Below are 16,899 nucleotides of genomic sequence, written 5' to 3' on the forward strand. Positions count from 1 at the left end.
TTTTTTGCCACTCTGAGGTTAGGAATTGCACTCTGCAAAAGGATCTCCAGAGCAGGAAATGGAGCAGACTGCCCGCTCTAAATTAATGCCTTCCAGTTCTTTGGGATGGCTTTGTGCTCCAGCCAGAAATCCAAATCTCCAGAGATATTTTGTGTTATCTAGTAACTTTATTAAAAGCCCTTCTAAGACAAACAGCCACCAGGCAGGTACTGAGTCCAACTGTGCCCCAGAGCCAAGGTGTTACAGGGAATTTCCCCGTGAAATTGAGCTTGGTTTTGCTCAGGTTCATGGATTCCTCTCTTGTGCAAAGTGTAAAGCTCTGGAAGGTGGAGTCTGGATTTTAAGAAGTCATGTTATTGCCAGGGTGGGAATAGAATTAGAAATACAGAGAAGCAGCTGATGGTCAGTGGTTTATCCACCTGAGCTCTGAGATGACTTTAGGTCAGGAGATGTCCTTTCCCTGGCTCTGCTTCTGGGCTTTGGAATTTCCCAGTGTGGCACTGGGGCCTATTTTTGACAAATACAAGATTAATTTGGTCACTTTTGCTCTCCCACTTAGTGCAAAGACCAACATGCAAGAGACACATCTTAGCTTTTCCATTTTGTTGTGATTTATTCACAGCAGAGTGAAAAAATTAATCCACATAGCAGTCAGAAGAACAAGATGTACCTGCTGGCACATTTTTAATAAATTCTGATGGTACATTTCTTATTAGAATGTGTCAACAATCCTGTAATGGAGTTTTAACCTAATTTCCCTTAGCATCATTTTTTATTGTGCATTTTACATAACTACCAAAAGACACTGTCATCCATTCTGAGATAATATTTCTTGTAGTCTTTTCCATAAATTCATATAATTACTGTGAAAGTTTCATAAGGGAACCTACCGAGAAATTCTGAATACATTTGAAAATATATAGCTGTTATTCTGGATACCAAGGTTTTGTATGTGATTTGTACATTTTGCCATTTTTATCTCATGCACACTTTCAAATGACATTTCCACTTTAAAAAGGCACAAAGGAATAAGGACTTTGCTGTGGTAAAACTGTTTGTGGATAAAATGTCAAGCTGGAAATTAAAGAGGCACTTGGTAAACCTATGTTCGGGATAAATCTGAATTTAGGTCACCTGGCACTTGTATTTCCAGAAGAAATTTGCTGATTAGTACAACCAAGCGAGGAAGATGTAATTTTAAAATCCTATCTGATTTACATTTTTTAGTTATTTAGACTTATTAACACCATTGTTTCTATTTTTTCCTCAGTTTAGTAACATGATTAATTTAATTCTGGAATACATTAAGAATGCCATACTCTATACTGGTGTATGCCAGAATTTTTAAGTCCCAGCCCTCTGGAACATCAGCTCAGAAATATTATTCCAATTCCTCTTTCCACCAGATCCACTTTATTCATCTCCCCCTCTGAATTTATGCAGATTCCTCAAAGATTTGTGCTGATATTCAGCATTTAAGGTGCTTCAGCCCTGAGCTTGGCTGGAATTCCTTGGGCATGCCAGGCTGGGTTGGCCCCTCTGTGAGTGCAGGCGTGAGGGCAGGGGATGGTGCCCAGGTGCCCGTGGTGTGCTCATGGCTTTTGTCTCCCATTGATAAAAATCCCCATTTTCGTGTTCTGTCTTGGCTGAAGGTTGTTTACTGTCTGTTGTCTGTTGGAATTTTTCATCATTTAGGCAAGATGCAGGATGGGAATATGGAGAACAACCAGAACAAAGGTAATCTTCTTTGCTATTCAGGAGGTTGTGGATTGTATTGAGAGCATGTAGTTCAACCCTGTCCCAAAGTACAGTGACAACCTGTGGTCTGTGCCTGTGTGTGAAACTGGCCCTAATTGTTCATGCAGAATGTCCAAAAAAACCCCAAACAACCAACCCCAACCAAAGAGATTGTGACTTCCACAAGCTGCAGAGGAGTATTTTAAAGGAACCATTTATAGATGTTGCTTTCATCTCACAAAGCTCATTTGAATTAATTTTTTTCCTGTACAAGTTGTGTATCCTACGTATTGTTAGTGATTTTCCAGCCCAGTTTTTTTGTGTCTCATCATCTCTGGTGTCTGATGGCATTGTCTGGACATCTCTTCATTTTCAGGGGAAAGACAAAGCAATAAAAAAAGGAAACCTTAAAGCCAAGGTGTTGTTTAGCAGTGTAAAAGCCTTTTATAAGGATAAACAACAGGAAGATTCAGAGTGTTAGGAGTTTCTTATTTAATATACAGTGTCAGGAAGAAATTGGAATCAATATTTTGCTTTCTCGGAAGCAAAGTCATGGTTCCCTTTTTATTATAAGACACAGCAATCATGAGCTCTTCGGGTTATACCAAATAAAATTATAATTTTCTCTTCTCAGATAATATTGAACATTGCAAAGGTGATGGCACAGAAACTGGATAGAGAAACTCAGTGGTTCATGGTACAAAAGTACCAAATAAAATGCTATTAATAATAAGCATTCAGGCTAGGTAGATAAATTAGATTTCCAGGTCAAACAAGCACAGTCTTGTACAATCTCTTCACAAAAGCAAAGCTGTTTCATCTCATCCTATTTTATTTATTATGCTCTGTACAAACCAGACACATGCACATATATCCACTGCAATGTCATTGCCTTTCAGAAACACATTAAAAAATAGTTTCCTCTGCTGGCATTCTGTCAGGAAAGGAGGGACCAGCCCTGAAATGGGGTGTGGGTTTTGTGGGGGAGTGGTGGTGCCACTGCCATCAGACCCGAGGGCTGAGGACCTTGATCACGGAATGCTGAGGAAACTTTATAACAGAGGGATTTTCTGCAATGGTGGATGGCAGAGTGTGGTCCCCTGGTCACTGAGGTGCCCCTGCAGCCCGGAGAGGTGACACATGGGCCACCTGTGCAGCCACATGGCCTTCAAAACCTTTGCATTGGAAATATGATTATGAGGGGGCACTGCTTTCCGAGAGGCATCCCAAAATCCAGAGGAATATGGCTCTGTGGGAGCACCTGAGCCCTGCTGTTCCAGGGAATCCTGCAGGGCTGGGGCTGTCACCTGCCAAGTCACGGCCAAGACATTCAGTGACATATATGTGTATGGCCAGAGCATCGTGGGTGGGGGTAGTAATGAGGGATAAACCAAATCAGTGCTTTCCAGCCCAAATCCCCACGTTTCCAGAGGGATGTGCTGGCACAGCCGTGTCCTGCAGAGCCCCGCTGGGTCTCCAGGGAGCCAAGGGTGTCCCTGGCAGAGATTGTCCCCTGTGATGCTGCCTGGGTTCAGAGAGGATGAACCCAGAGAAAAGGAAGGGATGAAGCTCTGGAGTAACAGTTTTGTTCTGCATTATCAGCCAAGCAGCAGGACGGGGCTGCTGCCATGGAGATGCAGCCGCTGAAGAGTGCGGAAGGGGGAGAGGGAGACGACAAGGACAAGAAGAAGTCCAACATGCACAAGAAGGAAAAATCCGTCCTGCAGGGAAAGCTGACCAAGCTGGCAGTACAGATTGGCAAAGCAGGTATGGCTGGGGGACACCAAACCCCTCTGGGTCACAGGAGGCAGAGAGCTAGAAAACAAATGGTTCTGAAAAGGGACAAGCCCTATTTTACTGCAGGATTTGGAAATGGGTCATCACACAGCTGTTCTGAGGAGAGTATGTGGTGCTGAAGATCTTTTATTCTCCTAAAAATCTGCTTTGACTGTCAAGGAGCTTTGGGCAACTTAGATTGTAATGAATATTTGAATCAAAATGAAATGCAGCTTTTCTCAGAGTTAATATTCCCAAGTGCAGTAATTGTGTATTTAATTTCATCTCCCCTCAGAATTTGGGAGTGCACGGTTTCAGAATCTCTAATACCATCTCAAAATATCTCTCACACAGTATTTCCCTCTCATGGATTCTGAAATCATTCTCTTCTCCCCAAATATCCACATTCCTGCCTTCTCCCCAAGCACGACACATCTTTCAGCTCCTGTATCCAGAACCATCTGGCCCCTGGTGCTGGTAGCAGAACTTCTCCAGCATGTAGGCAGAGAATGGAAACCTTCCATAAGGGCCTAAAGTTCCTTAGGTTTGCTTTTCTCATGATATTAAAGAGATGTTGATCTCCTTAAAGAGATTTTGATCTCAGCTCCTTGGTGGAGGCCCTACAAGATCCCTTTCCCTCTGTTCCATCTCCCTCAGCCTTCTCCCCCAGTCTGGATTTTCCCTTCCCATCCCTCTGTGAGTTCATCACAGGAGTTGATCACATAACCTCATGATGCCAATTCCTTTTTCCTGAGCAGAGTGTGACCAAATCCAGGATTATCATCCCTGATATCCAATTTCATGCCTTACCCCAGTTCATATTCCTCCAGCTTCTCTCCTTAATTTCCCCTGGTGATTAATTCCTTGGGTTAAATGCTTTTCTGCACTGCCTTGACTTCTACTCTGACATGTGAACACCACTCTTAAAGTAATTGTGTAGGGATTTCTGACCAGAATGTGGCAAGGAACAGCAATTAAATTAATTAATCATTGCCTCATTTGGTTTTTCTATGGCGTTGAGCAACCTATGGGGATGTCTTATGTTGTCAGGAGTATTAGCCTGTACAATATTTTAATGGATATTCCCTTATCCTCTGGCACAGAGTGATGTCCCTGACTCATCTGTTTCCTGTCGACCTTAGCATCCTTAAGCTTTATCTTTTTTTTTTTTTTAACTGCAGTCAAGAGATGAAATTCACAGCATTCTCCTTCTGCTCTATGATCTCATTAGGGAGAAATTAATTTATTCCAAAATGCAGGCTGAACTGCTTCACACAAATCTGCCAAACCAAGGGCTGGTCAGAGCAAGGCAAAGTTAAAACTATAATGGAAATTTTATTTGTGTGCTCAAACCCAGGGACAAAGCTGTGGAGCAGGAGTGCCATCCCAGCAGCCTGTGCCACTGGGAGAGGGGATGGAATGCTTGGGATAATTTGTCAATTCTGTGAAATATTTATTGGTGGCTCTGTCTCTTTAGAACCTCTACACATGAAAATATACACTCTGCAGACGTTCCCTTGAAAAGGGACACCTTGGAAAAACCTGTATTAGTCACACTTTAAAGAAACCCAGTGTAAAACTGCCCAGTCGATAATTCTGCATTATTGCCTCTTTATATTCCCCCAGACTCATCTGAAAGGCTTTCCTATAGCATTTTATACAGCCACATAAACTATGGGAAGCTCCTTGGCTCAAGCCTCTAAAGATATACTTAGAAGAAAGGTGTTTAAATATGGATAGACAAGTAATTTGTAAAAGGTGGGGGTTAAAAGGCCAGACAAATGTTGTACCAGGCAAAGTAATGTGCTAAATCGAATAAGCTTAGCTTAAGTGACAGCAGAACTCCTGTGCTGCCTGGGAAGTTTTAAAGGCAGCAGTAAGTGCTTAAAAATGAATTCCCTAGAATTCCTGGTGTACTGGAATGTGTGCTTGCTGTAAGTATATTATGTCAATGTTTTTTTTCTTCCTTGTACAGTTTATCCTTGCTATTGGTACTGGTGAAAAATGTCACAGAGAAAGAAAGAAAGAAAGAAAGAATTTCCTATCAAATCCCAATTTCTAATTGCTCGTGTTCTCAGTGGTGTTTGGGTTTATGGTAACTGGTGATTTCTCCTCCCAGGTCTGGTGATGTCTGCCATCACTGTCATCATCCTGGTACTGTATTTTGCCATTGACACCTTTGTGGTCAACAAGAAGCAGTGGTTGCCTGAGTGCACTCCTGTCTACGTTCAGTATTTTGTTAAATTCTTCATTATTGGTGTTACTGTGCTCGTGGTTGCTGTTCCTGAGGGACTCCCACTTGCTGTCACTATTTCTCTGGCTTATTCTGTAAAGGTAAGAGACATTCAAAATAATCCAGGGAGAAAAGTGCTGTTTGCTTGAGTTCACTACTGAATTGGTCCTCGGGTTTTATCAGATGGGATGAAAGGTGGTCTAAAAATGTTGTGCTCAAAATGTTCATGAAATTGCTTTAAAGAAAACTTATACTGAAAGTATTTCTAACAAAAATGCAAATGCATCTTCCAGCACATCTCCTTAAAACTGCACAGTGCAGGAATATAAAACAATAGAAATACCTACTTAATTTGCAAGGAAGCAGAAACTTATTGAGTAGAATGTACTCTGAAAATAGTCCAGTCTTTTGATATAGAATAATTTTGTATTCAAATTTTCTTGTGCAGTTGTACAAACTTTTGACAAGGATTTGGAGTCTTCAGGAACACTTCTCAGGGAAATTGGAGTTACTAAAAGAAATTAAGAGTTTCACTGAAGCTTTCATGTACTTTTCCTAAATGCAGTTTCGGTTCTTTGAAGTCAATGTAAATGGTTCTATTAGGAAATTAAAGAGGATTAGCATCCTGGACTTCAGGATTACTTGGGCAATTTAATCAGATGATTTAAACATCCTGAGAATCTTAGATGAAGATCGTGTAAAGTTCATTTCCATTTAGCATGTAAACAAATTGACTTAGGAAGTTTAGGAAGGAATCTCTTGGCTTCTGTGTAGCCAAATATCACAATTAGGAAAAAGGAGGAGGTCTCAAAGATGGGGTTTTGCTAAGGAAGAGTGTAGCTGCTTTAAAAATGTTTTCTCATTCTCCTGATGTCCTTCCTCTGACACCCTTTCTCTTTTGCTTTTCCCCCAAAATGTGTATGTGCTGCCAGATAATGTCCTGGCATTCAAGCAGTGTTAAGAAAAAACCCCAAATGTTTGCTATAACGATAATTTTTAAAAAACGCTGTTATCTCTGGTTCTTTTGGCTCATCTTTGCTGTTCCAGCTATTCCTTAAAATGCAAACCTACTGCAGGAAAATGATGCAGCTCTTTTAGTTTATCAAAGGCAAATTACCCCAGGAACAGGCACAGCTTGGTTGTCTGTAACTGGGATTTGGGGTTATTGGCCCCACCAAAGTTCTGCTTTAGGGAACATTCTCACCAGCAGGACTAACCATGGGCTACTTTCCTTTTTATGACTAAAAACCTGAAAAACCAGCATCGAAAGGTTTCTTACTTGGTTTTTGCTGGGTTTTCCCCTCAGAAAATGAGAGGTAACAACCTGTTCCAGCTATCCTTTAAAATGCAAACCTACTGCAGGAAAATGATGCAACTCCTTTAAAAAATTATCAAAGGCAAACTAGAGATATGAATAGGCAGGGACAGGCACAGCTTGGCTGTCTGTAACTGGGATTTGGGGTTATTGGCCCCCACCAAAGCTCTGCTTTAGGGAATGTTCTCACCAGCAGGACTAACTATGGGCTACTTTCCTTTTTATGACTAAAAACCTGAAAAACCAGCATCGAAAGGTTTCTTACTTGGTTGTTGCTGGGTTTTCCCCTCAGAAAATGATGAGGGATAACAACCTGTTCCAGCTATTCCTTAAAATGCAAACCTACTGCAGGAAAATGATGCAGCTCTTTTAGTTTATCAAAGGCAAACTAGAGATATGAATAGGCAGGGACAGGCACAGCTTGGCTGTCTGTAACTGGGATTTGGGGTTATTGGCCCCCACCAAAGCTCTGCTTTAGGGAATGTTCTCACCAGCAGGACTAACTGTGGGCTGCTTTCGTTTTTATGACTAAAAACCTGTCAAAGCCGACACCCAAGGGTTTCTTACTTGGTTTTTGGTGGGTTTTCCCCTCAGAAAATGATGAGGGATAACAACCTGGTGCGGCACCTGGACGCCTGCGAGACCATGGGCAACGCCACGGCCATCTGCTCGGACAAGACGGGCACGCTGACCACCAACCGCATGACCGTGGTGCAGGCCTACGTGGGCGACGTCCACTACAAGGAGATCCCCGACCCCGACTCCATCCCTGCCAAAACCATGGAGCTGCTGGTCAATGCAATTGCTATCAACAGTGCTTACACGACAAAAATTCTGGTGAGTCGATGCCTTTGTTTTTTGGAGGGTAATTAAGTGAGGCTTAGCAGTGATGCCTTGGGAAGGTTGCCCTAGAAGAGAGACCAGACAGAGCTAAAGAATAAAGCAGGGATTTATTAAAGGATCTCCTCCATGGATCCACCTTGGGCAGCACCAGAGCCCAGCCAGGGCTGCACCCAAATGAACCAAAATGCCCCAAAATGCACGAGCGCTCCCGGGGGCTCTCCCTGGGATCAGTTCTGCTCCATTGGCACCTTGGAGTTCATTGTCCCATTCCAGCTTTAGCCCAGGCAGTCCCACCCTGCTTGTTTTTCTCTCTCCAGCCCACGGTGTTTGTGCTCCTGGGCTGAGATTTGGATCATTTGTCCTTGGTGCCCAGCTGGAGCAGGAATTGTTTTGTCTCCCTGCTCTGTGCAGAGCTCACCATTCCCTGATGGGAGTCCTATACCCACACACTAAAGCAGCACAGAATCTGAAAAATATAAAAGCTAAAACCTGAGGCATCAGCAGAAGGAGGTGTAATTCTTTTTTTGAGAAGTGTTAATTATTTAATGTCTTGTTGTTGATTATGAAGCATTAAGTACTGTTGAGGTCCTCAAAATGAGAACAGGTGCCTTAAAAACTGTATATTTCTTTTTTTTTTTTTTTTAAGGACAGGGATTTTTTTTAAGACTGCAAGACCATTTAAAAACTCCTGCTGTCATTAGATTGGTGTGGCCAATATAGTTAGTTTTGGTGCAGATAAATTTGGGAACACAAATGTGTTGGTAACACGTCTGGTTTTCACTGAGTCTTCATATGTGCAAAATTATTTTTTCATGTCTAAGAAATTTCAATTAATGCTCAAAGAGCACAAATTGGATTGGTTAAACCAGTGAGCTTAATGACCTTTATTCATTCTGGTTTCAGGTGAGTTGCATCCTGAAGTATTTTATTTACTCTGTACGGGAGGCCAGAATGGAAATATCGTGTTTGCTTGTGGCATTGGATTCTTTTGTACAGAGCTTATTAAGAGACTGCAAATTTTTGTAATTCCAATAGATTTGTTCTTTGAAAGGTCAAGCTGAATGTTAATGTTGCTGAACAAATAGATTTTTTCTTTCTAGTTTATGAATATGTGTATTTTCCTTTTTATAGGTCTGTGCTGAGCTGCAGAATAAAGTCAGGCATGTACTTGATGTTTGTTTTAAAAGTGGTCTTTTAAAATGCAATCAGAGAAAACAAATCCTGTGTGATAACTCAGAGTGGATATTTTATGGCAGCAGCTCCTTACATTTCATTTGTGCACTTCTAAACCAGCAAGAACAGTTTGCTGTTGCTGAGTAATTCCTGCTCTCACAAATCAATGTAATATTTGATTGCTGGGGAAGGAAAATATACCTTGGTTATTTAAATTTGGTCACAGCCTAAATCAGCTCAGGTGCTTCCTCCTGGAGAAAGAGAATAAAACACCCTGAAGAGCCAGGATCAGGACAAGGTGTGGGCTTTGACTTTGGGAAGGCTTTGGGAGAACGTTCCCAGTGCCAGCAGAATTTTCCTCCTTCCCAGGGAGCAGCAGGGCAGGCAGGGGGTTGGTTTTCCAGTCAGGTGTGACTGGCAGAGGCTTATACAGAGTTTTATATTTTGCTCTTCATTCTGAGATCAAAGGCAATACCAAAGTGTTTCTGCTCAGCTTTCACACCAGTTCACCCCTCTGAATCCCAGAGTAAATGGGAAATCATCAGACCTTCCACATCTGCAATATTAAGTTTAATAATATGTCTTTTTCTTGTGGTTTACCGAAACATTTCTGGTGAATACTAGTTCTAAAATGGTTTCAATATAAATTTCTTTTTCTCTGACTTGGCTTCACTGCTCCTTGTTGGAATTAGTTCCATGTGCTTATCAGAGAGTCAGTATTTCAGCATTTCAGTGCTTTTTTAGCTTTGCACAGAGACTGATTCTAAACTGATAAAGGGGTGAAATCCTCAGGATGCAGATCAGTGACTGCTTGAACTTATCTGTTTAAAATTAATGGAGATTTTTTTAGATCTTATGAGCTAAAGCTTTGCAATATGGACTCCATGAGAACCACAGCTCCAGACTCAGAAATGAAATCAGGGGATTTCATTTTATTCACAGTTTATAACAAGCTGCAGCTGACCTTTAAGATACAAGATATTGTTCCATAGCTCATTTTGCATCCTAAATAACTGCAGTAAAAAACACCTGAGGGAGATGTTTCCAGGATAAACAGACAGAATTATTTTCCTTCCTGCTAATATAGAATGCACGCTCGTGCACTCGTTCTTGGAGCATGTTTAATCAAATTGTGAATATCAGCTGAAACCCAAAGGGCATTGGAAGGGTTCTGCCGCCAAGACTGAGTTTTGCATATTCTATTTTTAGCTCTCCAGCTATGTGTGTGCTGTAAATTGCTCTTTGTGTGAACTTCTGTTCAGAGGGATCACATATGGGACCATAAAATTAGTCAAGATGCTCTGCTGAATGAGAAATATTCCCTCTTGCATTGTCTTTTGATTAAGGGGCAACTGAACCATTGATAAAAATATAAAAAAGGAATAATATCAGTGCTTGGCATAAAAGATTTGAATTTCCCTGAGAAATTAAGCATAAATTATTCCAACTGAACAATAGCATCATTAAATATAGCTCTTTTTACTGCTTTCCAAGATTAAGTTGCTGGGTGAGCTGATTTTACATTTCTTTAGCTTCAGAGCAACTTTTCTGCTGTTTGTGTGAAGCTGTTCTCCAGCAAACCTTTGTGTTCAGTATTCCTGTTTCCACATGGAAATAAAATCAGGCTTTGTGCTTTTCTGCCTGTGAGCTGTGATGGGGACTGCAAAGACTCTGAGAGTAAAATCTGCATTTTGGGAATCCTTTATTGCACTTGGAGCAGGAGCACATTGATCTTGGATGCCAAGGAGCAGTGATGAAATAAACACCAAAACCACTGGTTTCAACTTTCTGTGCAGCTCTGGCTTTCATAACTCCAGTTTTAATTAGAAAGGAATTTTTTCTTTTAATTTCCTGGCTGGGTGTGATGTGCCTGATTACCAAGACACAACAATTAGGGTTTAGCTGAGGGATTTTCAGCACCAGTGGAAAAGTCCCAGCTGGAGCTGTTACTGTGAGGATCCAACACTGACTTTTCATTTGCTGCTTGATGGGTGCTGAGGGATAAAAGGCTCCTTTAGCCTGTGCTGGGTGAATATCTGGAATTCCAGGAGGAGTTTTTACTGCTGTTCTGGCTGTGATTTGGTGCATTTGCACAGAGTGTGGCAGGATGTGGTGGCAAATCTTGAACCAAAGGAAGAGATGTCACAGGAAAGTGCAAAACATTCACCCCCTTCCACATTCACTCCATTTTCCTAGAGGAAACAAAATAAAAATATGTTGGTCTATATGTTAGTAAATATTCATCAAGTTACGAATGTGAGCTGGGAAAGCTTTTGGGAGAAAAAAGCCATTGTTGGATATAACCTAAAGGGGAAAGTAAAATAAAACACAAAGAGTACAGACAATTTTATTGCAGCTGAAAGGCAGAGCAGGTAGATAATAACATATTAGACACCCACAATACATAGAAGCCATAGGAAGCAATGACATTCTACAAAATTGAAATGGTGCAAGGAGGGAAAATAAGAATTTAGCACAATCTTGATGCTTTGCAAGGATTGATGCAAATCTATTGCTGGTATTTGGAACATGAATGTGGTAACCAGGCAAAAGTTCTTTTTATTTGGGAGAATATTTGCATCCCAAGCAAGAACAGCTCTCTGCTTGTTGGGAGACACAATGCTCCTGTCAGGAGCAGCCTTTGAAAAGGTGTGCAAAGTGCAAAATATGCTTCTTTCTTTGAGATTTTTTTTTTTTTTTTTAATTCAAAGACTGAATTTTACTCATCAAATACTTTAATTAATCTCGACTTTTAAAAATTTGTTTAATCAGATAAAAAAAATTCTCTCAATAATTACATATAAATATATATTATTTAGCTGACAGAAAATTCCTGGCATTTCCTTTTACCATTCATAATTCCAACAATTTCCATATAGTAGGGTCTTAGAAAAAAACAACTTTAAATTTTGTGGGAATATGGATATTTGGAAGTTTTCTACCAAACTTCGAAACTTGAGGTGTAGCAGGTATGTTTATGGATTTTTCCATTCATTTCTCCACAGTAATGTGTAAAGTTATTAGTGATGGGAAGGAGAATTGAAATGCCACTTTTTAAATAGTGGTTGCTTGTGGCTCCCTAATCTCATCTGCCAGAGAACAGACCTTTTCTTTATCTAGCTACCTTTCTTTATATATAAATATACATATATATATATGTATATATATGTATATATGTATTTTAATGTGTCTCTGTATTTATATATATATATATATGTATGTATGTATGTATTTTAATGTGTCTCTGTATTTATTTGAAGTTTTGCTTTGGAAATGGAAAGAGAAATGGAGACTCTGAGTGTTTAGGAAAGGTTTTTTTTTAAATTTCATTTCTAAAAAAGCTCAAGCCCCAACAGATCAGATTAGGCCACACCTATCAACAGAAAATCAGGGAATTTCTGTGGCCTGAGGCTACAGCATCAGAGCTGTCTGCCAAGGGCTCTCTGCTAAATGAAACTGCTATTATATGTCACTAGAATTCCCTTTTTTATTCCAAGGAGAACCATAAGAAAACAGCCTTTGACCTCCAAACAGCCTTTTGGAGTTATTTTGGCATATGAAATTGCAAAGATATTTTTACTCTCAGGTAGGGTTTGCTTAAAACCTATTCTCAAGCCCTTTGTTTCTTATGTTAAAGTACAGATGATTTTCCCATTTATTTTTGCTGCACATAAAGGTTCAAGCCATCTCTTATTTTGTCCAACTTATTTCACCAGTTCCCCAGTTGCTGCTAAAAATGAGTCAGATAAATACTTTAAAAAGCCCCTCCAGAACCAAAATATGATGACAGAAATGGACACAAAAGTGGTAAAAAAAAATAAATTAGTAAGGATAGGTTGAGCAAAGCTTTCATTTATGATAATTTAAATTATAGCAGAGACACTGGCATGGCCTAAATGCTGATTTTTCCTTCTGCCACTGACATCAAGGCACAAGTGGCAGCTGCAGCTGTTGGTTGGAAGTGTTTGGAAAAGATCAATCAGTTTTTTATCAGGTGGGCAAGTGGCCAGCCCAGGCTGAGCTGGCTGGGCCAGAGCTGGGGGAGCAGAGGAGATGATGGGAAAAGGAGCGAGAGCCCCAAAAACAGAGGTGTAGGGAGGGTAAATTGAGGGGAAAAGGGAAAAATGGCATTGGAAAAGGGGAGGAAAAAGGAAGGGAAGGGAAGGGAAGGGAAGGGAAGGGAAGGGAAGGGAAGGGAAGGGAAGGGAAGGGAAGGGAAGGGAAGGGAAGGGAAGGGAAGGGAAGGGAAGGGAAGGGAAGGAAAGGAAAGGAAAGGAAAGGAAAGGAAAGGAAAGGAAAGGAAAGGAAAGGAAAGGAAAGGAAAGGAAAGGAAAGGAAAGGAAAGGAAAGGAAAGGAAAGGAAAGGAAAGGAAAGGAAAGGAAAGGAAAGGAAAGGAAAGGAAAGGAAAGGAAAGGAAAGGAAAGGAAAGGAAAGGAAAGGAAAGGAAAGGAAAGGAAAGGAAAGGAAAGGAAAGGAAAGGAAAGGAAAGGAAAGGAAATTCTGAACTGGCAGCAGAAGAGTTTTCAGGAATTCTTCACATTGTGCTCCTCTATTTACAGTGTGTTTTTCCCTGTTTTCTGCACCATGTGTGCTCCACAAATCCAAGCTCTGTCCACAGGGAGCTTTGCAGTACTGGTGTTGGCACAGAAGGGCTTGGGGGAATTTTAGTGACAATTCAGCAGTGACCATCCTTCAGAATGTTTGTTTATCTCTGCTTTCTTTCCTCAGGCAATGCTCAAATGTAAATTCTCCCTTCAGACACTCTGTCACGATTTCATAATTTGTGTTTTAAGGCTGGTGAGAAGGAGATGTGCTATTTGACAGGCATTTTATGGAAGGATAGGTCTGTCCAATGTTTTATCCTCATATAATAATACAAGAAATCAGTAAACAATAAGAGATTTTTTTTTTTTCCATCTTAGCCCTTGTAATGGCACTGGACCAGTGGACCAGCTTGTTGGTGCCACAGATTTTGGATGAGGGAGGAGCAACAGGCTGGAATCACCTTCCTGCACTGTGGAGTACATTTGGAGTTCCAAAACCCTCTCCTTGTGTAATTAGAGCTATCCAGAAAATGGCTCGGAAAAATGTACTGGGAGGAACTGGTGGAGAAATTTAAGGATCCTTATTTTGTTCCCTGTCTGAAAAACACCAAGGGAATTTGGGGCAACTCATGGAACTACTCCAGGTTTTCCAGTTTGGATCCTGCAGCCTTAGGGATCCAATAAATTACTAAATATGGGATACCAGGAGAAACACTGAGGAAAATCTGCTTAGCAGAAAATCAGATTGACTTATGGGGATAACTCCAGCTCTTCCCAGAAGCGAAGGCTTTAAAAATCACTGAATCACTGTTTCCTACAAGATGCTCCACAGTGTTTTCATCTGGATTTTTAAATATTGCTTCTTGTTGGCTAAGTTTTTTTAATCTTTTTTTTTTCTTTTCTTTTTTTTTCTTTTTTTTCTTTTTTAAACAAAATATGTTGGGACAGTGAATTATTTGAATGTGTTGGGCTTCTTTTCCTGCCTCTGATACCCTGTGTGGTTTTCAGGGTGACTTCAGATCAGGAGAGGCATCCCAGGAATCAAACAACTTCTGGATAGTGCTGCAAGTCATTTATTGGCTGCTTTCAGCACATTCATTTCGTACTGGAAATTTGTGAAAATCTTCTTTTTGAAGAGCTCAGGTGACAGGGTTAGAATATTGCTTGTATCTCCAGCTAAATGGTGCATTTGAACCATTTAAAATGAAAAATTTTGTTGATTTGGTTAAAAATTGATTGATCTGATTATTAAAAATCTGTATATTTTGTAAGAGGTTTTATTTCCTAGGTGAAAAACTTCCTATTTTAGGTAAATTTATAGCTTAATGTGATTTTTTTGTATTTTGTTCCCAGTGTTACACAACTGTGTAAGCAGCTATAAATTATGGATGGGAACAGACAATGCAGGCCAGAGAACCTTTCTAAATATAAACAAGACAATCATCACCCAAAAAATCCCCCCCAGCATATTTAAAACTTTTTATAAAGCCCTTGGTAAGCATTTTCTCAGGATAAATTAGGCAGGAAAAAAAAACCCCAACCTATAGTGTCCATCTTATTTACTGTGTAAATAATAATTATTAGGGATAATAGATGATGTAGTTAATTGTCTGTGCTTCTAGGCGTGGTAATTAGCAGAGAGTAATGATCTTCACACATCACTTGCCGTTGGAGTTGTGCAGAATGAGAGGTACAAAACCAGCTTTTCTCCCAAATTAGCAGCTGACTTCATAATTGAAATAACTGTGTGTGTAAAGCCTGGGACAGGCCCTTATCCCACCCTGCAGCAGGGGTTTGTCCTACCCAAAAAAAAAAAAAAAAAGGGTTTTAATGAAATCTCTTTTTTTTTTAATGAGTTGTGAGGGGTGGAATGGAATCAGCTGCCAAGGAAGGGGGGATTTTGGGGCAGAAGAAGGGATTTTGGGGCAGAAGAGGGGGATTTGGGAGCAGAAGAATGGATTTTGGAGCAGAGGAGGGGGATTTGGGAGCAGAAGAGGGGGATTTGGGAGCAGGAATGGGAGATTTGGGAGAAGAAGAGGGGATTTAGGAGTAGAAGAGGGGATTTGGGAGCAGGGATGGGGGATTTTAGAGAAGAGGGGATTTGGGAGCAGGGATGTGAACAGGGCCATCTTCTCCCTCTGCGATGTCCCCAAGGCTGTGGGATTTGGTGCCCTGCTTGCCAGAGGAAAGGGGGGATTCCCTGCAGAAGGACACAGATGTTGGAGGGGAGAATGGGGGATAAATGTGCTGGGACAGAGCTCTTTCCCCCCCACAGAAATCAGGAATTGTGGGAGCACTGGGCACCAGCAGCTCCCTCCCTTATTCTGAATTTCCTGCCAGGGAAAGGGGTGACTGTGCTGCCCCAGCAGCAAATGGCCAGAGGAAAAGGAGATGGATAAATAAAGAATCCTGCTTGACAAGTTATTCCCATCCCAGCTAAAAGTTTGCATTCTGTTTCTTCATTTTCATTGCATCTTTGTTTTGTCACATTTGTGACAAAAGTGACAGAGCCCATGATAATAAACACTTCCTTCATCCTGGCCTTCTTTGCCTTCAGTTTGGTAATTGCAGATTCCATTAATTCCACTTGCAATCAATATTCACTGCAAGCTTGTAGTCAGTCTAAAATCACTCTTTATTATTATAGTATCATTTTATACTTTTGGGGTTTCTTTTCCTTCTTGCTGGTATGAAAATTAGTAAATTAGATTTTGAATTTGCTATGATGCAACAAATGGTTTTCTTATTGCCTTGCATAGAATTTTCCTTTATGTAATTTATCTTCTATTCATTTTCTCATTCTGCACAAATCTTGTCCTGGCATGAGAAAATTCACTTGTGGGAATAACTCCAGCTCTTCCCAAAGGTGCAGGTGGGCAAGTGGCCAGCCCAGGCTGAGCTGCCTGGGCCAGAGCTGGGAGAGCAGAAGAGATGATGGGAAAAGCAGTGAGAGCCCCAAAAACAGAGTTGTAGGAAGGGCAAATTAAGGGGGAAAAGGGAAAACAGGTTTGGGAAAAGGGGAGGAAAAAAGAAGGGAAGGGAAGAGGGAAGGGAAAAGGAAAAAATAAAGAAAAAAGGGAAAAAGTGAAGGGAAAGGGGAAAGGAACTTTAAAAATCAGACTTTAAAAATCAGTATTTCCTGCAAGGTGCTCCGCAGTGTTTTCATCAGGGTTTACAAATATTGCTTCTTGTCTGAGCATTTTAGGACTCTTTTTAAAAATTTTTTTTTAATGTGTTGGCACAATGAATGATTGGAGTGTGCTGGGCTCCTTTTGCT

General features: G+C 40.7%; 1 protein-coding gene across 24 annotated transcripts in view; it reads left to right on the forward strand.

The window, feature by feature from the left end:
* The window catches only part of ATP2B2 (ATPase plasma membrane Ca2+ transporting 2), a 399,432-nt gene that overhangs the window by 316,341 nt on the left and 66,192 nt on the right, over positions 1-16,899 (forward strand). For 17 of the 24 annotated variants that reach the window (XM_072934741.1, XM_032750663.3, XM_072934737.1 and 14 more), the window contains 3 exons: positions 3,340-3,504; positions 5,633-5,847; positions 7,656-7,898. In XM_072934741.1, the coding sequence (XP_072790842.1) occupies positions 3,340-3,504; positions 5,633-5,847; positions 7,656-7,898 (623 nt within the window). Of the gene's footprint in view, positions 1-1,695; positions 1,738-3,339; positions 3,505-5,632; positions 5,848-7,655; positions 7,899-16,899 lie in introns of all 24 variants that reach the window. The other 7 variants (XM_030283558.4, XM_030283550.4, XM_072934746.1 and 4 more) reach the window with 1 other exon arrangement.

Source organism: Taeniopygia guttata, chromosome 12 (genome assembly GCF_048771995.1).
Source record: "Taeniopygia guttata chromosome 12, bTaeGut7.mat, whole genome shotgun sequence".
Classification (NCBI taxonomy): Eukaryota; Metazoa; Chordata; class Aves; order Passeriformes; family Estrildidae; genus Taeniopygia; species Taeniopygia guttata.